General features: G+C 31.0%; 1 protein-coding gene across 6 annotated transcripts in view; it reads left to right on the top strand.

The window, feature by feature from the left end:
- Positions 1 to 1,999: 1,999 nt before the first annotated feature.
- The window catches only part of LOC143076335 (zonadhesin-like), a 92,134-nt gene continuing 76,843 nt past the window's right edge, over positions 2,000 to 17,290 (top strand). For 4 of the 6 annotated variants that reach the window (XM_076252056.1, XM_076252055.1, XM_076252057.1 and 1 more), the window contains exons 1-8: positions 2,000 to 2,156; positions 6,794 to 6,958; positions 9,314 to 9,450; positions 9,864 to 9,996; positions 13,681 to 13,788; positions 14,790 to 15,031; positions 15,649 to 15,944; positions 16,827 to 17,122. In XM_076252056.1, the coding sequence (XP_076108171.1) occupies positions 2,096 to 2,156; positions 6,794 to 6,958; positions 9,314 to 9,450; positions 9,864 to 9,996; positions 13,681 to 13,788; positions 14,790 to 15,031; positions 15,649 to 15,944; positions 16,827 to 17,122 (1,438 nt within the window). In that variant the 5' untranslated portion in view covers positions 2,000 to 2,095. The remainder of the gene's footprint in view (positions 2,157 to 6,793; positions 6,959 to 9,313; positions 9,451 to 9,863; positions 9,997 to 13,680; positions 13,789 to 14,789; positions 15,032 to 15,648; positions 15,945 to 16,826; positions 17,123 to 17,290) is intronic. The other 2 variants (XM_076252058.1, XM_076252059.1) reach the window with 2 other exon arrangements.

Here is a 17,290-nt window from a genome sequence, read left to right as displayed (position 1 = left end):
GTTTCAAGGCAACATTTCTGTCAATATCCAATATACCCTCGTTTTCAGTGGCAGTCTAAATTTCCCAACCTTCATCCCGAACGTCCTCTATTGCAGGACCTACTCATTGGATTGTTTTCGTCCTGAAAATGCATAAAATACTTCTCACTGCACGTTAAGCAATCAACAATCAATCATTCAACATTGTCCGTTTACAAATTAAAAAATTATAAAGAGCATAAGGTTTCCACACCATCAAGTAAAGCTGAATTTGGCTATTTGATAGGTGCTTTTTGGTCATATAACAAATGTATAAGTCTTCAAATATTTCGGTTCTTACACATCCTTGGTTTTCAAATATTTGACTTTGAACGTTACGGATGAAGGTAATCCAGAAAAGCCCTTCGCACGCATGAAGTGTTGTTTTTATTTTTCATTAAATATTCCATTCAATTCAAATATTATTGTTTTAGTGAGGGTTACAGCCAGTAAAAAAATAAATCTATGTTGATACGCGGGGAATTTATTCGCATATCAATATCAAAACCAAATTTACATAAAAGTCTATAGCCTGCTTTTCTCATTGACGAGATCCAGTTTTCAGTTTCAATGGAGGTAATGTTTTGTCCCTAGATTACCCACTGAAAAAATAATTAACAAGACAACATGTACAAATATGTAATAAAGTACAATTCTTAAATAGGTACTTGAGTTTGAATTACGATTTTTACCCATGTCTGTGTTGTTGGGGTAAAAAAGATAAAAAGAGAAACTATCAACAATAGCAAAAGAAAAAAAAAAGGAAAAAAAGGAAACAAAATCAGCAGCAGTAAAATATCAATCAACTGAAATTCCAGTCATGAATATATTCTAGCGTAAGATATTGGAGCTTGGCTTTCTAATTTCCATAAAAACATACTTCATTCTATTTCAAAAATGTAAATGCCGTTTAGTGGTATTTTTTTTAAATTCATTGTATATATTCAAGACGAGAAAAAATTAACATTGAATAAATAATAATACAATGTATAATAGTGCACAAATATAACATTCGTTTCCTTTTTCCTGTTCTGGTAATTCAAGATATAATTTGGTTGAAATGTACTAGAAATTACCAACTGAGGGGAGCTTACTCCGTAATTTGCTATCATTCTAACAAAAAGTTATCTGGAGATTACTCGAATTACCAGACACACAGAAACGAAAGAGCTACCATTCCTACCTCAAGATGAACGTAACATCAAATTGGATGGTTAAGTCGGTTGGGTTTTTTTCAGTCATGTTTTGAAATTCTTCTAAATTGCCTGACGTTTACAAAGACTGGCACTTAAATATATATAACACAGTTCATACAGATTATAAAGATGAATAAAACAAATTTTAGTGTTTGGAAAACTGCATGGATTTATCAATTTCAAACAATATGCTTAAACCTATCAAAAATTTTCGTTTTGCCTTATTCTACATGTGTAACTTCCAAAAAGTATTTTTCGACAAAAAAAGAAGTAATATAAAATTCAAATTCTATATGCGTCGGATTAAGTTATCACATCGGTAAAATATAATTGTATTTAATACAATTAAAACATGTGTTACGTAGCCAAAACAAGGAGATGCAAAATTTGAAAATAATTGCATAATAGCGGTTTTCATTAAATAATGATAATTTCAGACATATGAGAAGGTATTAGACATGAATGTTTGAGATAATATTTACGGATGGACAATAGTATCATTTTAATATAGATAGCCTATAACCTACTAGAAGATAAAATCAACTACTCATATTACTGATTTACTGATGATTGGGCATAACATATTAAAAAAATATACATACAAGTTTGTTTTTTTTTTTTAATTTTGATACAATCATAAATCTTTAAGTGTAAATATTGTCAATTTTTTAATATATCTTGTGAATAAACAACACAACCTGTTTCGCCAATTCTTTTCAAACCTTTTTTTTCAAATTGGAAGAACAATATAATATTGACTTCGATTGAAAGATATGTACCCGAATTCGTCAATATATCTGATCAATGTACGTGTCCACACGTGGGTTTATTAAGAGTACATAAGCAACTTTGCATCACATAACACTTAAACAGCCGGAATTATGGAGGCACGACCAGCAGTTTTCCTTTTGTTGCTTGTGACAGTCCTACAGGCAGTAGCTGGTAAGTTAAATTTTAAAGGTGTTACGTAAATATTATCTGTATGTAGACATTTGAAATGTTTGTTAAAGTTACTTCCTTTTTCAAATTAAATACTTTTGGAAATTTGTGCATTTGCACTCAATGATCATTTTAATTATAAAATTGAAATAAATTTTAAAAAATGGATCATTTAACTCAAATTAGAATAGAGGAGTTGTGCAATTTGAACATCGGTTATGTATGAAGAAAGATTTTGTATCTTCATTATAAAGATTGCCAGAACGGCTTCGAGTGGGATTTCGTCTTTGGGAACGATTCACTAGCTCTTTATTTACACACAAGTCGGCAGTTCAATACAATGAATATAAACAAATTGATAAGTCCAAATTCATTTAATAAAGTCCAAATATAAAATAGCAGTGTTACAACTTAGTTATTTTAAGCCGAAAACAATATATATGATTGCAATGGAAAATCCGAACGCAGTTTATGTGCTCTCGTTGGCTTATCCAAACGGAGTCCCTGAATACAAATTTATTTTTTCTTTTAAATACCAAATAGCATTTCTAACAACAAAGTTTGTAATGGTCATTTCGTCAACAGAAATTAGATAACAGATTGATAACGTTTATCAAAGAGAAATTGTTTCCACGCTTGTGTATTGAATTAAACATGATTGATCAAATAGAACTATTGATACTGTAAGATTTAGGTTAATTCTTGATCGTATGAATATTGACAAATATAAATTGATAATTTAACATGTTTCAGGTGTAAACAAGTATTTCTAATTATTTAAATTATTTAAGAATTTCGAGATCATTACTATTGAATAAATATGCCTGGTGCATACGAAATGTACACGCTAATAAACTGTAATAGAAACCAACATAATTAGATAGTTTGGAATATTGAATTCAGTACAAAATAATGTGTGACATATGTACTATTGCATAGATCGTTATTTGGGTCATTTTCAAAAAATGTCGAATTTTGAAATTGAAAAATTTATTAAAAGTTACTTATTCAAACAACCCTCTACAAAAGCAAATCAAAGCAAAAGTACTTTAAGAACAACATATAAAAAGATACAAGAATATCTTGAAACATTTTGTGATCGATGGTACAATATTTTGTCTATCCTGTTACCATTTTAAAAAGATATTTTGGGTTATTAAGCAAAGGTTTAGATAAATTGTGTAGCTTGTTTTACGTAGCCAATTATATGGTTTTCAAGAGAATAAATTTCTTTATATATTAATTCTGTAAAATAATTGATTATTTGCAATTTGAACATCGGTTATGTACTATTGCATAGACCGATATTTGGGTTATTTTTCAAAAAATGTCGAATTTTGAAATTGAAAAATTTATTAAAAGTTACTTATTCAAACAGCCCTCTACATAAGCAAACCAAAGCAAACAGTACTTTAAGAACAACATATTAAAAAAACGAATCTTAATGATGTCATACAATAACATCTTGAAACATTTTTTGATCGGTGGTACAATATTTTGTCTATCCTGTTACCATTTTCAAAAGAAATTTTGGGTTATTAAGAAAAGGTTTAGATAAAATGTTAAGCTTGTTTTACGTAGCCAATTAGATGGTTTTCAAGAGAATAAACTTCTATATATATTAATTCTGTATAATAATAGATTATTTGCCAATTTTCCAGGTTGTACTGACAAATGCCCTTAAAAATTGGTTTTCAAAATTTACCACCAGTAATGCAAGTCTAAGATAGCAATTTATATTGTTCGGCATTTTATAACCCTTTCAAACAAACCCAACATCAAGTAAATCCTTCATAAGCTAGTTTATTTTTCTCTTTATATCTTTGGTTACAGGAACGTACGTTTCTGATATCACTACATAAAAGTCTATCCTGTTACCTTTTTGTCTATTCTGTTATCGATATCAGTATTGCACCTGCAAATGCTTAATTGGGAAGATTAAGACGTTATAACTTTAAGATGAGTTCAAACAACGAAATATTTCATTCGTTTTGCACCTATATATTAAGATAAAAAATTAACGACGTTTGTGTTTACAATCACTTGGCTATCCTGTAACTGTAACCATAGTAACCATAGTAACAGGATAGACATAACAGGAGAGACAAATTTCTTCGCTTTTGATTGCTGTTGTGAAATAACTACTCCCTTTGGTGAAGTGATTATGGTGTTCTATTGTGAATTTGGTTTCCAACACGTTATTGCACTTTCTACAAGCATACTGTTGGTGTATTAATCTAAATTGTAGGTAACAGCATAGACATGAAAAAAGTACACTCTACTTTTTCACTAAATGTCTTGAAATTTCTTTTCTCTATACTGTCGTTGAAGAAATGAGGCGTTTTAAATGTAAAGATTACTTTACACTTTTGAAATCAACACTGACCGATTCAATATTCATAGGGAGAATACGTTAACGGCTGATTGAAGTAGCGGTAACAGGATAGACATGAACCTCCCGTACGCTGATGGAATTTAGTTTGTAGATAATATGTTACATACAATGATAAAGAAGCTACTAGTTTCGTTAGAGTAATAATTAACGTTCTTAAAAAGTCCCTTTTGCAGATATCAAGGCGATCAGAAAATCGGAAAAAATCATTTGAAATGTGTTTTTCTGACACTGTACAAATGTACGCACACAAATACCCCCAAAATCGGACTTAAATGAAGTTTAATCTTATCAATATAGATGTAAGGTGTGTTTATTATTAATGTTATGAATCACAAATTCGACAATCTTTCATTCAAACCATTACAACTGAAATTTCCATTAGAAATACTAGTTTTTTATATATAATTAGCATAGGTGTACTGAAAATTCGACATTTTTTGAAAATGATCCATTTGCTGAATTCTAATTATTATTTGTTTTTATTCTTTAATTTGATTGTTTTATAGTTTTATTTTGGTTTGAAAAAGGGGTTAGTGTTGGGGTTGTTGATCTTAGTTAAAAATATTAGTTTACAGACTAGCAGAATATATTTCATACATATTCAGGTTGAAAAAAATAATACATAATTAATTTACGCAGGGTTTTTAATACAAATAGGATAAACATAAATGTCAAGCTCTCAGTTAATAAAGGATAAAATGTTTCCTGTAAAAAAGTGTATCATGTTGCTATTACAAACAAAATTGTAACGTTCTATGAATAGTTTTATTTTCCTACTGACTGTATATTTTTGTCAAATAAAATAAAATTGGTGACAATTATTTTTTTTTTCGGAAATCATTTTTTTTTTTATTTTTTACACATCAACACACACTATTTAAAACTTTTTAAGGGCTTACATGGAATATTTGTGTTGTTATTCAATGTGTCTGATTTTTTAAATGAAAATGGCATATAGACAAAGCACATAAGCATATAGGATTCCAGACATGCGCATTGCTTTCGTCTTTATATTTATTAAATGATATTTGCGAGTTTAAGGTTCATCGTAACACATGGACAGAAATGAATGTGTTTAGACCTCAAAAACTACTACGAGTACAGAGTAACCTGTGCAGTTGAAAAAGTTTTAAGGCCTTGCATCCACTATATATATAAAAGTTAAATGCACTAAGATAAAAAAAAATGAATTTTGACGGGCATTTTTACGTTGTCGAGGCGATTTTTAAACATCAGATTCGTGATAAAACTAAAAGGTTTTTCAGTATCAACAAAGAAATTACAACGAATACAGTACATCGTAGTTCGTAAATTTGTCATGATTAAAATTAATGTCATAAAAGAGCTAAGTGTATAAAACGTTAATGCGACGAAGTAAGATGTTGTATAAAAACTATTTTATTAAATCATTTAATATTTTTCTTACCAAAGAAGTTGTCGAGCTTCTTTAACTTCAGAGTCAGAATATAAAAAAAATAAGTTTCTCGCTGTCAACAAAGAAAGAAAAACTATATGAGCTCTCGTAATTTGTGAAAAATTATAAAATTTAGGCAAGAAATCTAAGTGCATGGGTAAATATCATGTTAGAGCTCAGTATATCAGTCGAAATTACGTGTGTGCAGCTGGATACCAAGGAGACGTAGTAACATCTTGTATAAAAGGCAACGGTATATATCATTCAAGTTCATGCTGAAAATGTTTTGTAGCATCCAATTTAAATGTCACAATATCAAATCAATTAATCATATAACCTCTCTTTCAGTTTGATACGAGATATATCTCTTCATTCGTGAAATAAATAACAGACCAAAAACCATTTGGACAATGTATTTAATTCAATATCAAGTAGTTTTCATTATAGAGGCCAATTGTTTTATTTTCATTACAATTAACCAAATGCAAGGGAATTTTGCATAGCATTGTTCATTGATTGTTTATATGCAAGATGTCTGTATATATAAAAATAAGAAGATGTGGTATGATTGTCAATGAGACAACTCTCCAAAAGAGACCAAATGCGCATAAATTAACAACTATAGTTTACCATACGGCCTTCAACAATTAGTAAAACCCATACCGCATAGTCAGCTATAAGAGGCTCCTGAAATGACAAATGTGAAATAATTCAAACGAGAAAAGTAACGGGCTGATGTTAATTTCACCAGTAATAAAAACTAACTTAACCAGTATTTTGCTTGAGTAATATAAAGAAAAAATACTTCAAGAAATGGAAAATATTTTTCAGCTTCAAGTAAATGGAAATGTTATCATTATACAGTCGCAAACAAATTGGTAATGATAATATTTGGAGAAAAAGCGATATGTGAAAAACATGGACGGAAGTTCACGAAAGGCATAAATAATAACTATCCAGGCTGTGGAACTTGCTGGTGCTGTCAGAAGCCAAAAGGTTAAACATTTTTTAAAACAAGAAAGACAAATCTTAAATCACTTGGGAAATTATCAATATGATTTCGGCTAAGGAAACTTGTGGTATTTTATTTACATCCGTTGGCCTCAGGACAAATATGTTAATATATGTTAGGTGATCTGTTATATTACCTTTCAGTTTTGTAAGCATCCTATTGAGCACCGCCGTCTTTGTTTGGTTGCTTATCTTATTATTAAAACGGTATCATATGAGTTTTTTTTTTCTTTTGAATTTTCATATATAAGCCAACATTGAGAGCTATTAAAAGTCTTAGTCTAACTCCTGCTACAATGATTTTTATATTATTCAATATAATTCTAATCTAATTCAAATATATACTATAACAATCCACTAATACCATACGAAATAATCTATGAACTTTTATTGACGTTAAAAAAAAAGAGAGGCAAAAAATACTAAACGAGCATGCGAAACTCACATTTCAAAGAGAATCTGACAGCACAATGGCAAAAATCAAAATAACATTAAAAAAAGAAAAAAAACATAGAACAGGGTGACGGAGTTAGATCTTGTAGAAAAAAAACTATGTATATTTTTTTGTAGTTTTAAATGCCAATGTAGAAAAATACCAGCAACAACACCAATATATATAAAATCATTGTAATTTTTTTTCTTTTAACTGTTATTCAATAAATTTCTACTATAGAAATGGTCTAAAACGCCGATAAACGTTACCTGTATCACATAAGCAAGGAATCGAACACTAAACTATAAAACAAGCTAATAGATCAACATAAATATCTAAATAAAAAGATGCGGTTTATATATACACTTGGATAAAACTATTGCAACACCTTGATTTTTTAAAACTTGAAAAATCAGCCTCTTATTTTGGATGGAATATGATAAAATATTTGTAAAACAATATTGAAACGTAGTTAATGATAACATTGGCATTAAAGCGAACAAAAAATGTATGAAAAAGAAAGTTGTATCCAACCAAATTTTTTATAACGAAATGAAGTGTTTTTTGTACAAACAAAATGCCTTTTACAACTTTAATTGTAGTCGAACTTTACAATGTCAGACATTTCAAAATTAATCTTTAGATGATTGTTAACATCATGGTTGATCGTTATACGCCAAAGAATTAGTACTTTGTGTGCAGCCTCCATTCAAACGGATAACCGCTTCGTAACGTCTTCTGAGTCCTGCCATAAGTCGAATAATTTGTTGCTGAGGTAGCAGCAACCATTTTTGACGAAGGGTATTGTTTATTTCATGACGTGTTTGAACTGGGGTGTCCTTTCGTGCACTTTACGCCCAATAGTGTCCCATATATGCTCGATATGGTTCAAATTCGGGCTAGGATCGGGCCAAGGAAGATAAGCCGAATTCAATTTGAAAAACAGATCTTTCCCAACGATGGTAATTTCCAACTTAGGCGAGCTCTGCACTATATTGGATACGGGCAACTGTTTGTCTGTTCGTAGGCAAATGTTCCCAAAATGGACTTTTCGCACGATAACCAGTAGCGATGAGCCGATCTCTAACAGTTCTTGTTTAAAGGCTCATGTATGGTCATGTGATGACCAACAATACGTGCAATTGTCACAGCGACATACCTACTTCTCTCATGCTAATTATCTGCAATCTTGTTGCAGTTATGAGTTGTGGATGAACAATTACAAGATGTCAATCACATAACTGTATAAACTTGGTTACTTAAAGTGTTGAAAACAATGACGATAAAAACATCTGTGTTATTGTTTACGAGTACAATAGCTGCATATGCAGATAAGAATTTATCGAGTGGATATTTATTGATTAAACTCAGGTGATATTTAAATAATGTTTAACTAGTTCTATTTCAACAAATTATATCACAAAAAAATAAAGAGTGTTTTTTTTATTTGAATTTCAATTTTGTGTTGCAATACTTTTTTCCATGTGTATATCAACGAGACAAATATCCGCAATAGACCAATTGAGGTAGATGTAAGCAGGTATATGTTCTCGTTCGACCTTTCACAAACAATTTGTAAAACCCATACCATTAAGTAAGCTATAAAAGGCTTCAAAATGAATAAAATGTTCTGCTGTCCAAGAGATAATGTCTTATAAATATTTGAAGAACATCATTTAGTAAATTTTTTAATACTTTTTGATTTTCAAATTTAAGGGCCCCAAAACTGGCATTCTAATACCTTCTGCTTTGAAATCTCATCTGGTACGCAGACGATCAAGAAAACTTGTGTAACGTTGATCAACGATTATCCTAAAATCCATCTTTGACATTTTACCCATTAAGAAACAGGAAACCTATCTTGAAAATATTCAATCTATAGGTGGTTTTTTTTCCATTTTTTTAAGAATCAGGATATATTGGTTGTTATCAGGATGACAGCACTAGAATATTACATAAACAAGTACTGAAAGACAAAGGTATGACAGTTGAAAAATGCAAACAGTTTTGTGGTATAAAAGGATTCAAGTTTGCAGGTGTTGAGGTAAGTCATTGATTGGTAAGGAGTTTGTGTTCATGAATTTATAAAATAAGGTTGATTATAATAGTTTTTGAAATGTACTTCACCGAAACATTATTTTAGTCAACCCTAGTTTTTAATAAATATGATACATTTTTCAAAAATTATGTCCCAGGGGTAATATCAATCTTAAGTGTGAGGAGCGTTTCTTAAAAATAATTACGTATACCAAAACAAAACGTTTTAGGAGTCGTAGTTTTTATTCCTTAGACTTTTAATTGATCCATCGTATTTGAACCATAAAAAGGACATAGGACATATATAAAAATATGCTTTATTACTCTGAGATAGGCAAACACCTTCCATTACCTATTATTTGATTAGATTATGTTAATAAAAAGGTGATACTTATAATGAAAAAACTAATAATTTTATAGTATGGATACGAATGCTTTTGTGGGAATGTTTTACGAAAAGACAGAAAAAGAAAAGAAAGTGATTGTAAAATGCCATGCTCAGGCAATAGACGTCAGACATGCGGTGGTCCATGGAGAATCTCTATTTATACGGGTAAGAGGTTGTTTGTATATATTTCCCCTTCCTCTACACCGATTACTATATAATGAGATGGTTATCTTTATTTAATTGGCACGTTGACTACTCGAATGAGACATTCCTGGTTCATTTTATTTCTAATTTGATTCAAGGAAAATGAACTAAAATTTATCTGTAACACTTCTTTTTTCAATCATTGTATACAGCATCATTGATTTTCTTAATCATCTCAACATTTGGGTTTGGTAGTATATAGAAATACCTAAGGATTGAACTAATTTTTTTTACTATGAGCTAAATACAGATTTTATTTGAAGCAGCCTATCACTGATAAGTCTTTTGTAGACGAAACGCGCGTCTGGCGTTAATATAAAATTTCAAACCTGGTATCTATGATGGGTTAAACATAGTTTACGTTCGTACGTTTTGTCAGATCAATATAGAAATTTATTCCAAATAGCATTAAAATATATACATCCGATAATATAATAATACCTGCATATATATTGCGTCTGTTAAGCAGAATACCGAGGTGAAGGAGTAAAATCTTGTAAAAAAGAGAAACGTTGGTATTTTTTAATTGTACACACAGCACAATACAACTAATAAATATATCATATTTCCAAGAATTAATTTAGTGTGAGACTGAAAAAAAGATGACATTGTGCAAAGCCAAAATATAAGTACCGACAGGATAGAGGACCGTTAATGTTCGTTCATTACTGTATAGGATAACATACTGTGTTATATTTAAATCATACCAAAATCAATATCAGTACCAATCAATTGATATTGTCAACCTTTTAACATATGTTCAGTCAAAGATATATACGTTCTGATATTAGTGTTGCCAATTCAGTAAAGAGTTAATCGATCTTTATTTAGTTAGGAACTAACCATCTTTTTTTAGGAGGAATGCAATGGTTTTTGTTACATATTTTTAAAATGTTCATCAACTCAATGTTGTGTTCATTTAATAACTAGGTTGTCAATTTAAAGAAGCAACCCACTGCTTTACTTTCCTTCCGATACAAAGATTTCATGTAAATCTAACAAACTTTCAGAATGGTTTGATGATTTTCTATTTGATTCTAATTGAAAGAATTGTTGTATTGCCACTCTTCCCCCTCACAAAAGATGAAAGGTCGATGTCTTATACTGCTAAAATAATAACCTATTATTTTTATTACGCATGTTGTGTCTTTGTTTATAATAAGTTGAAGTATATAAGTGTGTTTAAAGAATTGTATTGTGTAAAATATTTATGGAACGTTGTACAAAACATTTCATTATACTAGTACATTATCCTTGTCAACCTTTTAAAAAAGAGTTAGATTTTGCCTTTTATAAAGCAATCTCAAACTGCTCGGGGATACTTATTAATCTCAAACTGCTCGAGGATACTTATTAATCTCAAACTTCTCGTGGTTACTTATTAAAAATAACTATAGCTTAAACATATTTATTTATAGTGGATTGGGAAACAAGTTTTGCAACTTATTTTAATCCTTTTCCACTTTGTGGGTGTGAGTGTTGCCTTGTAGCGTCATTAGCCTGCTCTTTTTCGAAATCTACAAGGTGGTGTCCGTTGCTAGGAAGTGAATATACACAGACGGAACAAACATGTTTCAATTTTATACTCCATAGTTATCTTGAGAGTCAATTTCTTTCACATCGCTGCATAATGTCATTTGTGTATTAAATGAGGAAAAACAAACAGAACTGTCTTTCACGATTTAAAGGGAAATTTGTATTGATATCGGTCATTATGGAATCTATTAATGATACACTTTCTTTAGATAATGGATCTTGTAACAACACTCGACTAACATTGTTTGTATGCCCCCGCCGACGGCATAAAGTGTTAACTTTGACCGTCCGTCTTTCCGTCCGTCCGTTTGTCCCATTTTCGTTTGTTTGATGCTTGAACGAGGACATTCGTGTCCTTAGACACAGTCATCTTTTTTTTTATTATTATTTTGGACTTTGCGGCGAAATTGTATGTTTTTTTTATTTAATGCCCTGTATGGTTCATTACTGGATGGGAGTTAAATTCGTGTTGCCTACCTTGAAGATTTATTTTTAGCTTTTTTATTGAATTTTGTCATCCTATTTTGTATGTTTATATTTCTGAAATGTCGAAAGAAAATCGAAACGCCAAATATGTATAGATACAAACAACTCTCAGATTATGGCATCACAGTAGATAATCCCGAAAGAATTATAGTATCAGGTTCAAAGTAATGGCTAGTAATGATGCCCATATCGCTTTGATGTCTACCAATAATGCGAAGAAGCCTTTGTATGAGTTAGTATCAGGTGATTGAGGTAACTTGAAGTCAGTAATCCGTGACAAGAGGCCAGGCCGAAGCTTGGCGAAACATTAAGGAAAAATGCATCGTCATAATAAATCACAAATATTTAAGGTTATAAAGGAATAAAGGAAAAATCCGAGTAGAGGACAGACGCAAAAAGAAAATTATGCAATGGACTGATACTTCAAATCCATTAAAAATCAAAGACATCGGAATATCAACTGGCTTTGGATCAACTGAAAAATCGTAATTTCCGTGTTAAGGTATCTGCTTTTTGTTTTAAATTTGTCAAAATATAATTTCTCTTAAGGAATGGCGATTACTTTTGTTTCAGGTGAGTTCGTTGATAACAAATCTCCTTCAAACCCAATTTGACACTTTCAGGAGGGTCCGGATTTGGTTAGCAGAGTAGAGAATAAAGGGGAAAATGTGCGGAATAAATGGCAAAATAAATAAAGAATACAGACAAATAGGGCCAAAAAATAAAGAATAGAAAATAAAGGTGTGCTAAAATATAAAGAATAGGGAATAATGGGCAGAAAATTAAAAAAGAATACAGTAAAATGACCTAAAGAATTAAAGAAACTGAAATGACGGACCCCAATTGAAACCCTCATTTAGTTGTTACGATATACAGGAGCTTGATTTTCTTATTTCGCTTTCCTCGAAAGGTTTGATGTGTATCAGGCGCGGTATTTATTTTCTGTGTAGAGTTTTGAAGACTGGAATGTCTTTTGTATTGAAGGGGAGCATGCTGTTTTCTTTTTTCTTCGACTAGTGCGATTTGGATGTCTCATATGCCTCTTTTTTCTACTGACGTAAATTACATGTATATCTTTGATCGGTTGTAAAATTAAGGAGGAATTGTTTTAAGGATATGTGGTTTCTCTGTAAAACATCTCTGCGTCCTTTTTTAATACATTGAACTATGCAAATTTCTTTTTCCTTCCACATTATTATTTATTTATGGCGTCTATTATAAATAATGAAAACAAACTATTTTTTACTCCCTACAATATTTATTAGTAGTAAGTTTTGCATAACATCGCTTTATAAAACTCTTGACCCTATTTATTTTTTTTACATTTCTTGATGATATAACCTCCGATATTATCAAAGCCATAAGCTTGAGACTACACAGAGTCAGGGATAGTTTTTAACATATATTAAATCTAAACCATCCCATTAGTTGAAATTGACGTAGACGAAAGAACTAGAAGTCACCGTGCGATCTTCATTAATAACCAAAACCTTTACCATATACTAGTAGTTAGCTATTCAAGCAACTTCGATGGCCCTCTTCTTCATCTGTAAGTGGTGTTTCAATTTAATTTCTAAATGTTAATAACAATGTCTCGCTATGGTGGCTTGTTTGTCTATTCAGGCACACCAAGTGATTGCAAGGGAAAATGTCACATACATGGTACATGCGAAAGAGGAAGATGTAGATGTAAAAAAGGATACACAGGAGATGGCATCAACGTTTGTTCCAGTAAGTACCGTTTACAAAAATAAAATAGGCATCATGCTATGTATATTTCAGCTAGAGATATTGTGAATTTGAAAATTAAAGACTTGTCCAAATCTGAGGATGAATTTCATTAAATTGGACCAAAGAGGATACTGTGGTGTATTTAATGCAGCATCTTTCAATTTGTATTTGACTTAAATCAAAGGTTACAAGATTTAAAAAAATATATCTGATCTGGTTTGATGGCTAATAAAAGACCGAACAGTTGAGTTTCAACACACCTTCGGGTTATTGTTCTATTCTTCGCATTGATTACATAACGTGACTGTAATAACATTGCTCTTACTGGTTTTTTTTTGTGCATTGAATAGTTAATACATTAACCCATTGTTGTTACTTTTGTTACTTCCTCGGAAGTGTTTTTGTAATTAGAGTTACCACACATGGTTGGAAAACATCTAAGCGTTAACGCCATCGTTTCAATTTGACACACCGCCAGTCTATCACCTGAAGTTTGGATTTTATTTGTTTTGTGTCGTTATTCATGGCAACAATGGTCAGCTTATTTCCACGTGTCGCTCCATTTAGTTCTATATCGAACAAAAAGTTTTAGTGTTCGTTTTGTACTAGATACCTTATAATTCTTGGTTAAGAACAGATCATTTGACGGCGTTGGAAATTAAGCATGATGCATTGCTGAGTATGAGAAAGAAAGATATTTGTCTTGATTTTGGTGCACGATTTTATATCTTTATCACAGTTATAATTGAGGAAAGTTAAACGAGATGGAAATACAACCATAGTTACATACTTTCATAGTTATATTATATTATTTATGGATAATAAATTGTAGTAGAGAATTTGCATACACATGTAGCAAAGGTTGCAAAATCTCGTTTAAGTTAAGTTTAGTTATTAATTAGTCAATTTTTTCAACGTCATTCTAACAGCTGTATGATAATTTGCAGATATGTTGTTTCTTTCAATGAACTTAATATGTTCTGTATATTCTCTATCACCAGAAAGCTGTACATGTTCAGCGAGTGGCGATCCACATTACAGAACTTTCGACGGACAAGTATTACATTTCATGGGAACATGTAAATATACTTTGTCTCAGTATGTTAATCCAAGCAGTAGATGCAGATTTCATGTTCAAGTCAAGAATGAAAACAGAGGAAATACACAAGTCTCATTTACAAGGTCTGTTCATGTAGTCGTTAGAAAGACGAAGATTGACTTGTTAAAGAATAACGTTGTCAAGGTAATATCTTAAATTCAATATTGATATAATAAGCTAATGGGCCAAAAGATAAAAAGGGATATTCAAACTCATGAATCGAAAAAAAAATTACAAAAAAAAAACGATCAAGAGACAAGAGAATCTTTAATTAAGATTATAGAAAAAAGATAAGAAATTAGTAAAGAGGGTGGAAAAAGTTTTTTTTCGTGCAACGTGTTTTGCCATTTTTATTTCACGTGCAGCCGTGAAAAGGGTTCGTTATTCATCGTGTTTCGTGAAATCGGTAAAAAGTTTAACGTGTAAGAATCGTTCATCGTGAAATGGCAATTTTATTTCGCGTGCAGATACCCCCCCCCCCTCCACCCCACACACACACACCCCCCGCCCTCTTTACGCCCCTTAGTAAATACACACTATTATAAAAAGAGGTGGAAGATACGAAAGAAACAATGAAGATAACTGACAACATCATACCAAATGTATAAAAGTGTTGATCGTGCAAACATTTTCAGAATGGAGCACTTCAACGCTTCCTACAAAATGTGCGTCTGTAAACACTTTTACACCTCAATAAAATTACAAATAGAAGCATTCATTTCTTAATTGTTTTTTTTTTCAATTTTGTTTTACATTTGTAGGTGGATGGAATTAAAATATATCTACCATATAAAACTAGATATTTCAGTATCATATATTCAGGACGTTATGTGAGACTAAAAACTACATGTAAAGTTTTGATTACATGGGACGGGAACAGCGCAGTAACTATATCGGTACCGAGTCATTTCAGCCGGAATTTAATTGGCTTGTGTGGAAATTGTAATGGCATTAAAGATGATTTTAGAACAAAAGATGGTTTGGACGTGCGCACAAAACCGGACAAGTTTACGCTTATTGGTGAAAGTTACCTGATTCGAGAAGGCACTAGCAAAAAGTTAGTGTATAGCACACGTACAGTAATACAGAAAAGAGATTTAGAGTATTGTCAATTTATCAATATCAAACACATAAAAAATAATTCAGAACTTAATACAATAACACGAAACAATACTGAATATCTATACAGAATGATACGGCCAAACCGCTCTAAACCAAAATAAAGAATTTTGGAAAAAAGTTTTATGCTTGGCCTTTTTATTTGTTGTCAGGTGCTTTGTAGTTGAATTTTTTTAAATGAAGAAAGAATGAGCAAATTAAAAAAAAAATACATGATCTCAAAACTTGATTAAAGTAGTGGAAACTGGCTTTTTTTTAATATTCTCTTATTCTGTTTTTGCGGGTTTTTTTTTCTTTTTCTGTTCTTTTTTGCCATATTGTTTGGTCATTTAGGTTATACCATTGGGTATTACATAAATAGTTAATAGTTAGAACATGAAAATTTTTAATATATTGATAGGATTAAATGTATCATTATAACATATATGATTACTGAACGCTATTTGGCATACATGTCAGAGGTTTAATTAATCGTTTTATACATAAGAAAATGCCAAGTCATAAATATGACCGTTTTTTTCCATTCGTTTATATATTTGAGATTTTAATTTTTCCATTTGATGATGCATTTTTCGTTTTGAATTTTCCTTGGAGTTAGGTATTTTTGTTATTATGTCTTTTTTATTGATGTTTTTTTTATTAATTTTTATTTATTTCGTCATTAACTTTAAAAACTGTTATTAGTTCGTGTCTCAAGATGTGTTGCCATTAAGCAAACAAATAACAGAAATTTTCCCAAATAAACAAGTGCCTGCGTGAACTAAATCATGATCAAAATTATAAATCGTATGTCTACATGATCTTTCTAAACTCAATTCAGGTGTGGCGTGACAACCCCGCCGGATCCTTGTACGTCAGCACTGAGAAACAAAGCGAATAGAAACTCCGCCTGCGGGCAGTTAAATCCAGCTAACCCAAGCAGCTCGTTTAAAGACTGCTCACAAGTAGACACGGCATTAGTTCAAGATATATATAACACTTGTGTATATGACTACTGTGCATACAGTGATCACCCAGATATATTAAATACAATTGTTTGCGAAGCTGCTGAAGGCCTAGAAGAAAGATGTGAAAACATGGGTGTTAGTATATCATGGAGAACAAAACAATTTTGTCGTAAGTGTGCTGCTCCAAATTTATATCTAGTGTAAACGATAAATCACCCTTTTAGAATTTACTTTTTATGACTCCTAATGTTGATTTCGTCACTGTGATTATGTCAAAATATGAAAAATTTTCAAACAATAAATTTTGGTAACGATGTTTTAATCGATTATCGAAAGT

This window comes from Mytilus galloprovincialis, chromosome 5 (assembly GCF_965363235.1).
Source record: "Mytilus galloprovincialis chromosome 5, xbMytGall1.hap1.1, whole genome shotgun sequence".
Classification (NCBI taxonomy): Eukaryota; Metazoa; Mollusca; class Bivalvia; order Mytilida; family Mytilidae; genus Mytilus; species Mytilus galloprovincialis.
Note: the sequence above shows the minus strand (reverse complement) of the source record. Positions and strands in the feature narration are given on the sequence as shown.